Below are 14,885 nucleotides of genomic sequence, written 5' to 3' on the forward strand. Positions count from 1 at the left end.
CGGGGTGTTTGAGGAGCACCGACACGGCTCACTGGGGACACGGGGGGACACGGGACAGTGACGTGCCCCAGCCCAGGATGTCGTTCACGGGGTTTATTGAAGGAGGGAGACAAATGGTCTCTACAAATACACTGATGGGGGGTCAATAGAGGCAGCAGGAAACATCAATATCCAATGAGGGGGTGGATGGTGACAGACAAGGATCTCCAGGAGCTCTGACACGAGCAGGGCCCACTCCTTCCACAACACCCCAAAGCTTTTTGGGGTGCAAGGAGAGATCCAGAGCTGCAGAATGGGCAGCTCCGGGGCCTGTGTCCTGGTGAGGGGCCTCACACACTCACAGACACAACCCCCAGGTCTGCACAGAGCCCCTGGGAGCTCTGGCACAACACGTGTGCACACACCCATGTGTCAGGGAGTGTGTACATCCATGTGTGTGTGTGTGCAGACAGACACACAGACACACATACACGTGTAGGAACACACCTACTCCTATATTTATATACGTGTGCACATACAGATATATGCATATCTATTGCTATTTGTAAATGTAGATAGGTCTGGATGTATAAATATGTATAAATGTGTACACATTTAGATATATGTGTACATATATCTACAAATATATACATAATCCCAGAATCATTTAGGTAATGGGAGACCTCCAAAAATCATGGGGGTGTATATATATACATGTATATGTGTGTGTATATGTTCATATACACATATATATAGACATGTACATATAAACATATGTAAATGTATATTTAAGTGATCATTCATATTTATATATACATATAGCTGTGTTTCTATACATATATACATACATATAGAGAGAGATATGTCATGGTGTTCCATGGTATCCATCACTGCACACACCTTCCATCACTTAGTGATGTACAATTACCTCATCCATATGTGTCCATGTGTACATATGGATACCTGGATGTATTTACATAGGTGCATAAGCTATGTTATCTATTAGAAATGTACACATTATATATATAGCTATATTTTATACTGTATAAAATTTTATATATGACACTGTATTATTTATATAAGTATTTCTATATAAGCACACACCACTGCAGTGTGTGATACTGTATAGCTGTTATTATTTAATAATGCATGATGTGCATGTTCAGCTGCACACAGAGCTCTCCTGTTCTGCACAAATGTGCAGCCGAGGCACCGTGCCCTGGCAGCTGTGCCTGGATTTGTGTTCACGTGTGTCCATGTACAGCCAGCCATGAACTGTGCATGTGTAGCCAGGAATGTGTATGGACACGTGTGCCTGTACATGTGTGTATGGATACGGCTGTCAGGCTGTGCCTGTGGCTGTGTGGCTGTGTGTGTGTCTGTGTGTCTGTGTGTCTGTGTCTGTGTGTCTGGCTGTGTGTCTGTGTGTCTGGCTGTGTGTCTGTGTGTCTGGCTGTCTGTCTGGCTGTGTCTGTGTGTCTGGCTCTGTGGCTGTGGCTGTGTGTCTGGCTGTGTGTCTGTGTCTCTGGCTGTGTGTCTGTGTGTCTGTGTCACTGTCTGTGTGTCTGTGTCTGTGTGTCTGTGTCTGTGTGTCTGTGTCTGTGTGTCTGTGTGTCTGTGTCTCTGGCTGTGTGTCTGTGTGTCTGTGTGTCTGGCTCTGTGGCTGTGTCTGTGTGTCTGGATGTGTGTCTGTGTGTCTGGCTGTGTGTCTGTGTGTCTGTGTCTCTGGCTGTGTGTCTGTGTGTCTGTGTGTCTGGCTGTGTGTCTGTGTGTCTGGCTGTGTGTCTGTGTGTCTGTGAGCACACACAGGTGCCCGAGGGCCCCCCCGGGGGTGGGTGGCTGTGTTGGAGCCGCCCTGGGGTGTGGCAGCCCCGGCAGTGCCTTTAAAAGTGGGGCTGAGCTGGGGCAATCTTGGAGGGAGACGCGCACTGAGACCCACCAGGACACCCACCCTGACACCCTGCTGAGCCTCAGAACCCACAGGTGAGTCTCACAGGGCTCTGCCACTGTCCACAGGTGACTTGGGGACCAGCTGGGAGAGAGGGATGGAGAAAACCTGAGGAGCAGATGGGAGGGACAAAGCAACTCAATGACCCACCAGGAGAAGCCGAGGGGATCTGGGCCTGGCCATGCCCTGGGGATGGGAACCCAGCTCCAGCTGTTTGAGTTCAGGGAGGAGCTGGATGATGCTCTTGCCCGTGTGCTTTAGTTTTCAGCATCCTTGCAAGGAGCAACGAGAGGGACTTGAGCCTTACGGATCCCTCTGCCTTGACTGTGATTCATGGGGATTTGGGTTCCAGCCAGGAGACAGGGATGGAGAAAACTTGGGGAGAAGGTGGAAGGGATGGAGGGGACTTGGGGACCCAAAGGGAGGGACAGAAGAATGTGAACTGGCCATGGTCAGGGCTGAGTGCCCAGGCCACCCTCACCACAGCCTCGCATGTCCCAGTTTGGGAGCTGCAGCTCCCCCACGTCCCCACCCCTGGTCGTTCTCTCCACAGCCATGAAGGTGACGCTGTGCCTCGGTCTCATCCTCGCCCTCGCAGCGACCGCCTGCCTGTGCCGCCCAGCAGCAGAGGCACCAGGAGCCTTGGGGGACCCCCACCAGCACCCCCCCAGCCTGGTCCGGCGGGACTGGCCCGAGAACCTGTCCCAGGAGCAGCAGCACCTCTTGTCCCAGTTCCTGCCCCACGTCCTCGCAGGTACTGGGAGCTCAGGGTGGGCAGCCCTCAGGGGACACAGCCTGGCCCCCGTGCCAGCTCTGACTGCTGCCTTTGCCCTGGCAGAGCTGAACAAGCACAAGGCCTTTGTGCATGGGGATGAGGGGATGGAGGCTTTGCACGACCACTACTACCCCGACTGGATGGACTTCGGCCGCCGCAGCGCTGAGGACGAGGCTGGTGCTGTGTAGCTGCTGGGCTGGGCTGGCCATGCGGAGCCCTGACACATTCAGTGTGTCCTTTCCCACAATAAAACTCTGGCACTATGGTCTCTGCACTCTCACTGTGCTGGGGAGAGCTGGGGAGGGAGGGCAGCGGGGAGTTGCCCCCAGAGGGACGCACAGGGCAGCAAACAGAACGTGCAGCAGACACAGCACAACCAAACTGCTCTGTGAATTCACATTTATTTGCCAGGGGATGGGGCACAGCTTGGAGAGAGGGACACAGCTGGGAGGAGCAACAGATGCACCCCCAGAAACATCCCAAGCTGTGGGTGCTGCTACTATTGCTATTCAGTGGGCAGGAAAGAGTTAAACCACCATTCCCTTTGAAAGCCAGTCCAGTCCAGGTGCTGGCCAGGGGCCCAGCCCAGGGTTCAGGGGTCTTCCCCCAGCCCCAGTAGGTTGCCCCAGGACACACCCGAGCCCAGACTGAGCATCGCCCTTCTCTGCAGCATCTGGACAGCCCCAAACGGGCCACGCTGCCCCTCGCTCCACAGACAGGCTCAGCAGAAGCAGGAACAGTTTTTATTGCCAGAAACTGGCTCCTGTGAAGGGTCCATACTCCTCCAGCAGGGGCAGGGTCACCAGCACCCCCTGTACCCCCCACAGGTGGGGAGCTGTGCCGGGTTCTGTCCTTGCAGCCGAGGCAAAGCTCCCCAGGCTGGTGCCAGGAGCACTGCTGGACCTGGGGCAGCGCCGGGAGCTGAGGCTGAAGCTTGTCCTGTCTCCATTTCCCCATGGATGGGTGAGGAAGAGGATGTGTCTCACTCTGAGCCTGGGGGCTCTGCAGCAGCGTCACTTCTGGGTGCCCCAGGCCCCTCTGGGCCCTGGCCGGGCACAGGACATCTCCCCTCTGGCCACCACCTTGTCCAGCCCAAGGCGCTGCAACTTCTCCATCAGGTTCCAGCTGAAGATGCTGCTCCTGGGTCGGGGTCCGTCCTGGCCCCTGGGCACTCGGGGGGGCTGTGACTCAGAATGCTGAGGGTCCTGGCAGTGGAGTGAGGGGGCCCACCGTGATCCAGTCCCTGGTGCCAAGCGGGAATCTCGCCCCAGCAAGAGCCTGAAGAGTCCCATGGGGGTGCTCGGGGGTCCAGGACCAAGCGCCAGTGTGGGGGGAGTCTGCTCTGGTGAGGGGCTGCTGAGGCTCAGCCCCTCAAAGGGCCCACAAGAAGGCACGACGGCATGATACAGACTGGAGGGGAAGAGAGCAGAGGTGGGGATCAGCTGGTGTCCTCCTTCACCTACAGAGCCCTGGGCTATAGGAGACCCCCGTGCTGCAAACTGCTCAAGCACCCCAGAGCTCACAGAGTGATGGGGCTGCTCCTCAGCAGCCAGGAGAGCCTGGGACACAGCCACCACTCCACAAGCAATTTCCAGACACCAGGGTTTTGTCTAACAGTGAACTCCAGCTTGCACCAACCCCCAACGAGCCTTGGGGGGGCTCATTAGGGCTAATCACCAGTGCTCATTAACGAAGGGACAGCCCGGCTGGGAAAAGTTCCTGGCCTCTGCCCAAGAGGGGAGGGAGGAAAGCTGTGCCGGTTGCCCAGGGTGCCAGGAGCACTCGCTGCTCCTTGCCCGGGGTGCTGCTGCTCCCCCGGGAGAGCCCACCCGAGGAAGGCTCTCCATCCATCAGGGTGCTGCAGTGCAGAGGAGGGGGCTGGTCTCAGTCCCCCGGGCACACAGACACCCCAGCAGCCAGATTTGGGGATATTTCTGGTGCTGGCATCTCTCAGAGCATCGGGGGCTGCAGGTGGCCCCCGGCCTGCAGGGAGGCGGGCAGGGGGCAGGAGGAGAGAGCTGGGGGCACAGCGGGGCTGGGGCTGGTGCAGGCAGCGCAGCTGGCGGGGGCCACGCGCCTTACCTGGGTGTCACCGTGGTGATCGCAGTGGTGGGGTGGAGGATGTGGCAGGTGGTGATGGTGAAGGTAGACTGGGTCTGGGGGAGGTTGTTAACAGAGAGGAACACTGGAAGGGACAGGAGACAAGGGGTCAATGGGGAGGGGGACAGGGCAGAGGTGGCAGCCAGGCGGGACAGCCAAAGCTGGGCTGGAAGCTCCATGCACGGGACACAGCTCCAGCAGCAACTGCGTCTGGTGCCTGCTCAGAGGGCACAGCCAGCACAGGTCGGTCCCAGACCGGCCCCTTCCAGGCAGCCGGGGGGCAGCAGGGGCTCGCCAGGGTGATGGAGAGGGCTCATCCCGCCGGGGCAGCTGCCCGAGAACGGCCCTTGAGCAGCTGCAGGCGGAGCATCCCCGCGGGGACAGGTGGGTGGTGGCAGGGAGAGGCTGCTGCAGGAGGGGAGAGCGAGGAGGGAGGCGGGAGGCAGCCTAGAGAGGAGAACAGAGACATCCCGGGGGCTGCGGCCCCTCCGTCCCCTCTGCCCGTGCTCACCCCTGGGGCGCTCCTTGGCTTTGGCGGGTGTTGAGGTAGGGAGCAGCTGGAAGGAGCTGGTGTCCACATCATCCTCCTCCAGGTCATTGAGACTGTACACCTCCTCCAGGTCTGTGTCCAGCTGCCTGAAGTCTTTGGTGAGCACCCCGGGACGGGGCACCAGGATCCCACCCAGGTTGGGCTGTGCCAGCTGCTGCCAGTGGTGGAGTGTCACAGAGCCTGGGGGGACACAGCCGGGGGGAGCTCAGCTGGGGGTGTTGGACCCTCAGAACACCTGCAGCTCTGCACCCCCTCTGCCCCTCACCTTCCAGCGGCTTCACGATCTGCAGTTTGTCGGGTAAGTAGGTGAGGGAGCCGAGGGAGAAGCTGGAGCCGGCGGTGAGGTCCGAGCCCCCCGAGTAGTTGGTCCCAGTAGAGACGACGCTGCCCTCGGGGGTGAGGAAGCCACTGGAGCTCGCCCCATCTCTCAGCCGCCAGAGTTTGCGTTCCCGTTCGGCCTCGAAGAAGGATCGCTCCTCGGAGACGTGGCTCTGCTGCCGCAGCGACAGCCTCTGCACGGCCGCCTCCAGGTCCTGCCGGCCCGGGGCTGCCCGGGACTCCTCGCCGGCCCCCTCGGCCCTGCGGGCACAGCGCCAGGGTGCCCGGGGCTGCAGCCCTACACTGCTGTGCTGTGTACACAGCCGGAGCCTGCCCTCCCTGCCCCGCCGTGAGCAGCAGCTCACCTGCACCCCAGCTCCTGTGCAGGAGCAGCCGCCCCATCCTCCCCACCCCAGCACTCACTGGGCATCCTCCGAGCCGGCACAGCTGGTGTGGGGGGTGCTGGCCCCCCCAGAATGGGCAGCAGACAACTGCTTGGAGCCTGGAACATGGTGGGGAGACTCAGAGCAAGATTTGGCTTTGGCTGCCTGGTTCACGGCCTTCACCGTCTCGAAGACGCGCTGGTAGCTCCTGCGGGCAGGAGGCAGCTCAGGGTGAGCCGGAGCCCCAGCCCACGGCACAGCGTGAGCCAGCCAGGACAGCACTCACTTGTAGTCTGAGGAGCAGCTGTCTGTCCTCTTCCTCATCATCCCCTTGATCTCAGCCGCCAGCGAGTCCTGGGGACGGGGGTACAGAGTGTCAGAAGAGGGGAGATCAGGGACCCCCCCCCCCGCCGCCAGCCCCGCACTCACCACGGGCAGGAGGCTGGCTGAGCTGTAGCGGCTCACGGTGCTGTTGGGCAGGCTGCGGCTCCGCAGGCTCTTCACCTCTTCCTGAGCCTCCTGCAGCATCCCGCCGCACTCCGCGTACTTCTCCTGCAGATCCCGCAGCTGCGGGGACACGGGCACAGCTCGAGCCCGGCCCGGGGGCAGCGGGGAAGGATCCCCCCATCAGGCCGGGCACACACGGCTTCCCCCGGGCTCACCTCCATCCGGAGCTGCTGCTGCACCTCCTTGGCCGCGGTCAGGTGCTGCTGGAGCTCCTCCACCTCGGAGCCGTACTGCGGGCAGAGCGGCCAGGTCAGGGGCTGGGCCCGCACCCCCCTCCCCCCGGCAGGACAGGGGACCCTCACCGTGCGACATTTCTGCTGCAGGTCCGCGACCTGTGCCAGGAGCTGGCTGATCTCCTCCTGCTGCCGTGCCGCGTCCTCCGCCCTGCGCGCCAGCTCCTCCGACAGATGAACGACCTGCTGGCTGGCTTCGGCTGCGGGAGGGCCGGGGTCCGTCACCGCCGGGCACGGTCCCGACCCAGCACACCCCGCCCGGCAGTGCCCGCAGACCCCCGAGCCCTACGTACAAAACTGCTCCACGCAGTCGATCATCAGCTGCTGCTCCTGGTCCTCGTACTGACAGGTCTCAGTGGCGATGTTGGTGGCCTGGGGGAGAGCGTTGGAGGGGCTGAGCACGACAGGCAGGACCTCCCGTCTCCCTGAGGGGACAGCTCGGGTCCCCCCGCAGAGAGCGGGGTGTAGCTGGGCACTGAGGGGCATCCACCGCTGGCTCTGCTCACCTCCATCCGGAGCTTCTGGTTCTCCTCCTCCAAGCACTTGAGTTTCTGCTGCAAGGTGTCGTACTGGAAGTACTGCTGCAAGGACAGCGAGGACTCGTGCCTGCGCAGCCTGGGGACAGCAGGGATGACCTGAGCACCCGGCAGTGCGGGCAGGATGGGGCTGCCCTCAGAGCCCTGCCCACCCCCAGGAATCTTCAGCAACCGAGCTCTGTGGGGTTGGACCCACAGCCACCAAGGGAGGGAAGGGAGTGTGGCAGTGCTACCCCAGGGATGGTGATGGCTCCTGCCCAACCCACAGGAGCAGTTCTGCCCCAGGTGAGTGGCAGGACAGGACTCTCACTCACGGTGTGGAGGGGGTGGTGGTGGGCTCGCTCTCCTCCGTTGTGGTGGTGTAGAAGTGGAGAAGGTCATCCCGCATGGAGACCTCGTGGCGCAGCTGCGCGATCTGGAGACACAAAGTGCTTCAGGACACGGCTGAGGGGACCACAGCTGCCCCCAGGGGGGCATGCAGGGGGAAAGGCCCAGACCTGTGCCCAGGAGCTGTTACCTCCTCTTTGGCCAATTCCAGCTGCTCCTCCAGGAGCTCATTGCGCTCAGTCAGGCTCCGGTTCTGCTTCAACAGGGACTGCCCAATGCGTGCTGCTAACTCCAGGTCCCTCTCTTTCTGCAAGGGGCAGGTCTGCCTCAGCTGGGACATCCCTTCCCCGGTCCTCACCTACCCCTGTGTCCGCAGGGACCCACCAGCCCTCACACAGGTGGGATCTCCAACATACCTCATCCAGCAGGTTGGTGACAGCGTCAATATCGTGGTAGGTCTTCGTGATCCTGACCACCCGCTCAGCACACAGGACTGGGGGAGAGGGGCAGAAGGTGAACCCCCACACTGTGGCAGCACTCACCCAGGGGCTCAGCACTGTCGCCCCAAGGCTGCCCCAGGCTGGTCTCCAGAAAGGAATTTTTGTCTGCTAGGTGGCATCTCATGCAGTGCCAGGCAGACGCAGGCAGAGATCCCCACAGCTGTGACAGCATCACGCGAAACAGGGGACTCACACCTCGTCCCCAACCCTGCCTGCACCTTGGGGTGGCAGGAAAAATGCTGGAGACCCTCATGACCCCATGGCCTCAGCACAGGAGCGGTGCCAGCCCCACTGCAGGGCTCCCAGAAAAGGGGGACGGGGAAGGGCAGCAGTAGAGACAGGATCAGAGGTGACATCTCCAGCAGAAAGCAGGCTGGAGCTCCAGCATAAATAGCTGTGGGTGGCACCGCGCCGAGCCGGGCTCACAGGCGGTGTCCTCTCCAATCTGTCCCCAGCCCCCTCCCCCAGATCCCCCCTGCCCTAGTTTCTCTCTGGGGGAGGGGATGCTGCAGCTCGCACCCACCCGGTGCCCCTCCAGCTGCACAAAACAGCCCCAGAGCACCAGAGGCAGCTGCGGACAGGACGCTGCGGGGACGGGCAGCTGCCCAGCACACCAACACCTCCGCGTCAGGCCGGGCCCCGGCTGCAGCTCTGCCTCTGCTCGCTGTTCCCTGGCTCTGTGGCCGGGAGAGGAGGTGCAAGCACGGAGACGTCGGTGCCCCCGGTACGGATGGTGCCAGCTGCGGCCGCGGGCGCTGCCAGGCAGCTCCGGGCACGCTCCCAGACGGCGGCGCTGGAGCCGTGCGGTCGGAGGGAGCCGGGAGCAGCGCAAAGCCCCGAGCCCTGCCCGCACCCCAGACCCTGCTCACAGCCCTGCCTGTGCCCCGCGCCCTGCCCACAGCACGCAGGGCTCCCGGTGCCCCTTCTGATGCTCTGCTGCCCCGAGGGTGTGTGCCTCAGTTTCCCCCGGCAGAGCAGCGCTGGTTGCGCTCAGGGCCCCCACCCGCGTCCCCAGTCACAGCCCCCCACCCCAGCCGAGCAGACGAAGTGGGTTAACGGGGAAGCTCAGCCTCACAAATCCCATTAGGCCTCCCCAGCTGGGGTTGTGTAATGGTGAGTGTGTTGCCATGGCAATGCCCCCACTCGCCACCCCGGTCCCGTCCAGTCCTCCCTGCCCCGGCTGCTGCCCCCCGGCCCGGAGGGCACGTACCCCAAACACGTCCGTGAGAAGAAGGGCCAACCCCAGCCCCAGCCTCACCCCCCTCTCCGCACCCCGACAGGACCCGCTCCCCGCGGGGGTCCCCAACTGCACCTCGTCAGGCCCCTGAGCCATTAATTGGAAATAATTAGAGCATGAGCATCGTTACGGTTGGAGCGAGCGGCTGGCCCTGGGAGACGGGGGCTGCGGCGCTGGCAAACATGTAAACATCCATCCTCGGGCCTGATCCGGGGGGTGCGGGGGAGAGAACCCCATTCCCACGGGAGAGAGGACACCCTTCCCCACGGGCACACGCAGACCTGGCGGGGCCCCTCTCCCCGCCACTCCCGGCCTGGGGACAGGTCTCCTTAGGGTCGGGGTGACCCTGGGGGTCCCCAAGGGACCGGGCGGCGGCAAGCCCGGGCCAGAGGGTGGCGAGGGAGACCGGGATTGAGGGAACGCACGGGTGGGGAGCAAACGGCACCTCCCGAGGGAAGACCCCGGCCTGACCGCTCCGGACCAGCCCCGGGGACATCCCGGCCCCCGCCGCTCCAGACCAAGCGCAGGGGAGCCCAGCCGTGCTGCAGCCGCATCCCCATCCCCGGGGCGGGACCACCCGGGCAGCCCTCACCTTCCTCCAGCTCCCGGGCGATGGGGTCCGCGCCGCGCTCCGCGTTCCCGTTCAACTCATCGTAGGCGGTGGGGCTGCTCCAGATCTCCATCGTGCCGAGCCCACCGCAGCCGCCCGGCCCGCTGTGCCCACCCAGCCGTGCCCAGCCCCGCCACGCCGAGCGGAGCCGCTGCGGCCGCTCCCGCCCCTATTTATAGGATCGCCCGTCCCCCCGCACCTGCCCGGCGCATCCCCCGGCGGCGGGGCCAGGGCTGGGGCCGGGACGGGGGCGGGGCCGGACGGGAGCAGAACGGGGGCGATGCGGGGGTCGGGGGGTGCCGGAGGCTGCCCGGGACTGCCCATTCCCCCCGTTTTCCCGGGCCGTCCCGGGGACGTGATCCCCATCAGGCACCCTAGAACCGGGTTCCTTTTTGGGAAACCCACCAGGACAATCCTGCTCAGCCCTGGGGGCTGGTGCAGGTGTCCAACCTCTTGTCCAAACTCATAGCCTGGCGAGTCTGGGCACATGGGCCCCCACGAGGGGCTGAGGGGACACTGGGGTCCCTGAGCAGCAACTCGGCAGTGTTGATGCCATGGGTCATGCACAGACAGAGGCTTCTGCCCCTTGGAAAGGGCAGGGAGAGATTTTGGGCCCTTCAGTCAAAGCCATGACTGTGCAGGGCTTCGGTCCCCATGAGGATCAGGGTACATTCTTCTGGCCAGCCCAGGGCTGGACCCCCCCATCATCACCCACATCACAAACCTGCCCCTTCAGTGCCCATTGCAGCTCTGGGACCTGCCAGGTCCTTGGTGAGGAAAGGGGCTTTTCCACTCCCCCCTCCCCATTCACCACCCTTGGCTCCAAGCCTGAGCCTGGCCCCCTTCATGCCCCACCCAGGATGCCCCACACTCCCTGGCTGGCACCCTCTCATCCCCACAATCCCACAGTGGTGCAGAAGCAGCACAGAAGCAGGAAAACTGAATAAATCATGGTGTGCTGAATTATGGAGGAGCTGGCAGGCACGTAGCACAGGCCACGTGGGTGTGATGCTGGTAATGCCAACGTGCTCTGTCCTCGTCACCTGCCCCAGTGCCCTTCCTTGTCAGCACCCAAACAATCAGGGAATGGATGCAGCTGAAGCTGCCCCTCACCATCGCACATTTTTGCCTGCTTGACTCCTACCCATTGGGATCCTGACCCCAACTGCATCCTGCCATAACCACCAGTCCCCTCCGGAGTGAGGACTGGAGCAGATTCCCTCAGTCCCAGGCTCTCCCTCTTCCTGGCACTGGTGTTTCCCTTGGTAAGGTCTGGGACACAGCCAGCACCACCCACTGGTCCCTCCAGGGACCCCAAGGACTCAAGCACGCGTCTCAGCATGGACAGGCAGGAGCTGCTTCTTCCTAATCCCCTGCCCCAGGATTTGCTCCTCTGGGCAGGTTCCCTGTGCCTGTGCAAGGAGATTACAGGGGGCTATTTCTGACGGCAGCTTAAAGGTTTGAGTAAAGGAATGACGCCATGGGCCCCCTCCTCACCAGCACATGCCAGTGGCACTGGAGGCCTGGGCATCTGTGACCTGCAGGAGTCTGAGACTGAGAACCACCGGACCCGTGGAGCAGGGCTGGGCTGCTGGGGTGGTGGTGCTGCATGCTCCCTGCCCCACGGCACAGAGACAGGGTTTGGGGCTCAATCCCTTGTACTGTCACTGCAGGGGCAGTGCTGAAGGTGGGCGTGCACCCAGAGAGGGGAGCAGCCAGAAGGGGAAGGCTGCAAGCACAGGCAGGGCATGGTGAGGATTTACCCCCAGCCCAGCCTGGCGTGAGCAGGTGGGTGGAGGCGTCAGCCCCATCTGTCTCCCACTGCCCCACATCCATCCCCCAGCCCCTTGCTCTAATCCTGTCCCCGCCACACGCAGGCCAGAGGCAGAAACAAAGCAGAGATAATCCGTCTGTGCCCCCCGCTGAACCCCGACCTCACGCTGGGAATGGGCCACGTCACAGTGCCATGGGCATTGCCCCTGCCTGGCCATGGGGGCTGCAGGGATCTTCCCCTGGGGTCCCCACAGCTCTGGGGGCTTCACTGGCAGCAGGGGCCCTGAGCCCCGCTCCAGACTGTCCTGTCTGGGGGAGCAGCAGCCCTGGGATTCACTGGCACACCTTCTGCCAACCCCACCAGTGTCCCACCCCTGTGAGCCACAGCGCAGCCAGGGCAGCAGGGACGTGCAGGGGGTCCCGGGAAATGATGGGGGCTCTCTCCCAGCATCCGGCTTGGCACAGCAGAGCTGCTCCCAGAATTAGCCCGGGATGTTCCGGGGGAGGAAATCCAGCCCGTCAATCCCATTAGCAGCGATTAGCTCCCAGCCTGTCCTCGCCATCACGACCCCGCGCAGACACTGGGCCTGTGCCCACCACCCTCACCAACCCCGCCGGCCCCGGGCTCTCACGGAAATACTGCAGGGTCTCCTCTATCTGCTGGGGGGTGAGGGGGGCTACGGGCTGCGGGGGGCCGCTGGGGGCTCGCAGCCAGTCGCCGTGGTCGTAGCCGAACACGGTGTCAGCCCGCAGCGTGTAGCGGGGCAGCTGCTCGCCCAGCAGGCTGATGATCTCCACCTCGGGGACATCCTCGCTGCACAGCTCTGGGGACAGAGGGACACGGTGTCAGCCCAGGGTGGGGAGCATATGGGGGCAGTGGGCTGCACAGGGGGCTCCTGCACCCCTCAGCCCACTCTGTCCCCATGGGCTTTGGGGCTGGTGCCACCAGCTGGGTCTGTCCCCAGGGCCACTAGTACACTATTACTTAAGATTAGGGGGTCCCCCGCAGGGTGGCACTCAGGGACCCCTCCCCAGCTCTGTCCTGCTGCCCCCTCATGGTCCCGCTGTCCGCGGGCAGGGTCCTGCTGCCATCTCCTGGCCACGCTGTGCCCGGCCGAGCGGCTCTGGGGACAGCGGGCGTGGGATGCAGTGCGGGGTGAAGGATGCCGGGACAATGGTTCATCTCCGGCCGTAGAATGGGGACAGGATGAAGGAACAGCCCAAAGTAGACCCAGCTCCTCACTCCCCTCACCCCAGTTCACCCGGGGCACCCACTGGCACCCTCAGCTCTACCCACCGGTGATGGTCGCGGCATCGCGGCGTGTGCCCGTGTTTGACCGGGGGGACACGGGGCTGCTGTGGGGACAGGCAGTGACAGGTGAGTCCGGGCTGGGCTGGAGCTGGCAGGCGGGTGGGCTCTGGCTGGGGAGGGTCTCTCGTGGGACCGGGGTGTCCAGTTTGGCTGGCGTTACGTGGGGGCCTGGCTGCCATGGGGAGAGGCACCGTCTGCCCTGGCTCCCTGAGCGGCACTGGCGGGCAGCAGAGTCCTTTCTCCGGCCCCTGCCTGGGGGGAACGAGCTGTTCAGGTGATGCTCTAGGGACCAGGGACACATCCTAAACCCCCATATCCCCCACAATCCTGCCGTAGGACAAACACCTTCCTGGAGGCGACATCTGCCAGCCCAGGGACCGGACGGCATAGCCAGGGCTCAGGTATCCCATCCCTACTCCCTGCCGATGGCACAGGAGGGCTGTGGAGCAGACTCCAGCTCAGCTCCACCTCTGAATATGGGGCAGGTTTGGCAGAGGAAAGGGGTCAGCGTACCTGCTCTGTGGTGGCTGCTACGTGACGCGGGGGGCTCAGCACCAAAGCAGAGCCAGGGCCGGACAGGACCTGGCAGGACCAGACAGGACTGGACAGGATCGGGCAGGACAGGACAGGACCCTGCCCCGCCACGGGGTCCCTGCTGGGTCACTGCCTGTGGAGCAAACAGGGAAGGAGCTGTGGAGCTGCCCGGCAGTGGGCAGACACGGCAGCAGTGCCAGGGAGAGCCCTGGGGAGCTCCACCTCGGAGAGCAAAGTCCACCTGTGAACTTCCACCTTGTTGGCATCAGGATGCGGAGCACGGACTTACGTGCAGTGCAGGGCAGGGCTAGGCTGCATCTGTGGCTGCCTCATCCCTACCATAAACACATCATGAGACGGGCCATAAATCCAGCATATCCCTGCTCTCGGCCACCTCCAATGGCTCTGGCTGGGGCTGCAGCCACTGCCGGCATCGCTGCCCCCTGCCCTACAGGGTGGGAGCCTCTGCACAAGCCCCCTGCCTCATCTCCAGCCCTGCTCCCACCTCCACCATTGGGCTGTGGCACAAGCAGCCCCTCGTTCCCGGCTGCAGGCTCATGCCAGGGCCGGGGATGAGCATTGCTGCCCTCTCTCCTGGTGCTCAGGGTCGCTGCCGCATGCACAGCACCCAGACCAGGCCACCCTGCTCCCCCCTGGCACACAGGGACAGCACGAGGCACAATGCGGACCCCAAAGCACACCCACAGCCTTCCCCAGTCCTCTGCCCCATGGCACTGGGACCGCCAGAGCTCGGGGCCCAATCCTGCACCCTGCTGAACAGAAAACATCTCCCCAAGCCCTCAGACCCGGCTCCCCAGAGAAGGACAGGGACCCACCGTGTGGAGGTGCGGCGCTGCTGCTGGCTCCGGGGAGGGAGCCGGGCCGGTGAGTCAGCTCAGCCGGGACTGCCAGAGCCCTGCGTCTGCTTTTGGCCCGGCTCCTGCACGTACATTCCCTCTCCCCGGGGAACCTTGTTCAGACACGTGCCGAGCAGCTCCCATCCACCCCGGACCCCGCTGTCCCCCCTCCAGCAGCGTTCGGCTGCCGATGCCCGGGGTCCTGCCCCACGGGAGCTGGGAGAGCCGGCCGGTGGTCCCGGGCACCGATGGGACACGGGCCAGGAGGAGCAAGGTCCCGGCTCAGGTCGCCCCAGGTACCTGTGCAGACTCGCACCTGCCGCTCCCTGCCCTGCCCGATGCCGTCCTGCCCCTCCTGCCCAGGCACCTCCCGAGGACAGCGCCGTGAGAAGGGGAGAGACGGGGC

General features: G+C 63.4%; 2 protein-coding genes across 3 annotated transcripts; one reads left to right on the forward strand and one right to left on the reverse strand.

The window, feature by feature from the left end:
* The first annotated feature begins 1,878 nt into the window (after positions 1-1,878).
* LOC131589054 (gastrin/cholecystokinin-like peptide) lies at positions 1,879-2,955 on the forward strand. 2 transcript variants are annotated; one of them, XM_058858173.1, is made up of 3 exons: positions 1,879-1,962; positions 2,481-2,681; positions 2,766-2,955. In XM_058858173.1, the coding sequence occupies exons 2-3, from the start codon at positions 2,483-2,485 to the stop codon at positions 2,888-2,890; spliced, it is 324 nt and encodes a 107-aa protein (XP_058714156.1). In that variant the 5' UTR covers positions 1,879-1,962; positions 2,481-2,482; the 3' UTR covers positions 2,891-2,955. The 2 variants fall into 2 exon arrangements, with proteins under 2 accessions (XP_058714156.1, XP_058714155.1); XM_058858172.1 differs by lacking the exon at positions 1,879-1,962 and having other exon boundaries at positions 2,364-2,681.
* A 133-nt stretch (positions 2,956-3,088) lies between these two features.
* On the reverse strand, positions 3,089-13,592 carry HAP1 (huntingtin associated protein 1). Its single transcript, XM_058858174.1, has 16 exons — positions 13,074-13,592; positions 12,409-12,600; positions 8,073-8,149; positions 7,847-7,963; positions 7,644-7,744; positions 7,300-7,408; positions 7,087-7,165; positions 6,863-6,993; positions 6,716-6,790; positions 6,483-6,620; positions 6,340-6,407; positions 6,094-6,261; positions 5,618-5,931; positions 5,314-5,532; positions 4,785-4,887; positions 3,089-4,112 (listed from the first exon to the last, which is right to left on the reverse strand). Exons 1-16 carry the CDS (start codon positions 13,474-13,476, stop codon positions 3,716-3,718), a joined length of 2,691 nt encoding a protein of 896 aa, XP_058714157.1. The 5' UTR covers positions 13,477-13,592; the 3' UTR covers positions 3,089-3,715.
* Between the last annotated feature and the right edge of the window lie 1,293 nt (positions 13,593-14,885).

Source organism: Poecile atricapillus, chromosome 27 (assembly GCF_030490865.1).
Source record: "Poecile atricapillus isolate bPoeAtr1 chromosome 27, bPoeAtr1.hap1, whole genome shotgun sequence".
In the NCBI taxonomy this organism is placed as follows: Eukaryota; Metazoa; Chordata; class Aves; order Passeriformes; family Paridae; genus Poecile; species Poecile atricapillus.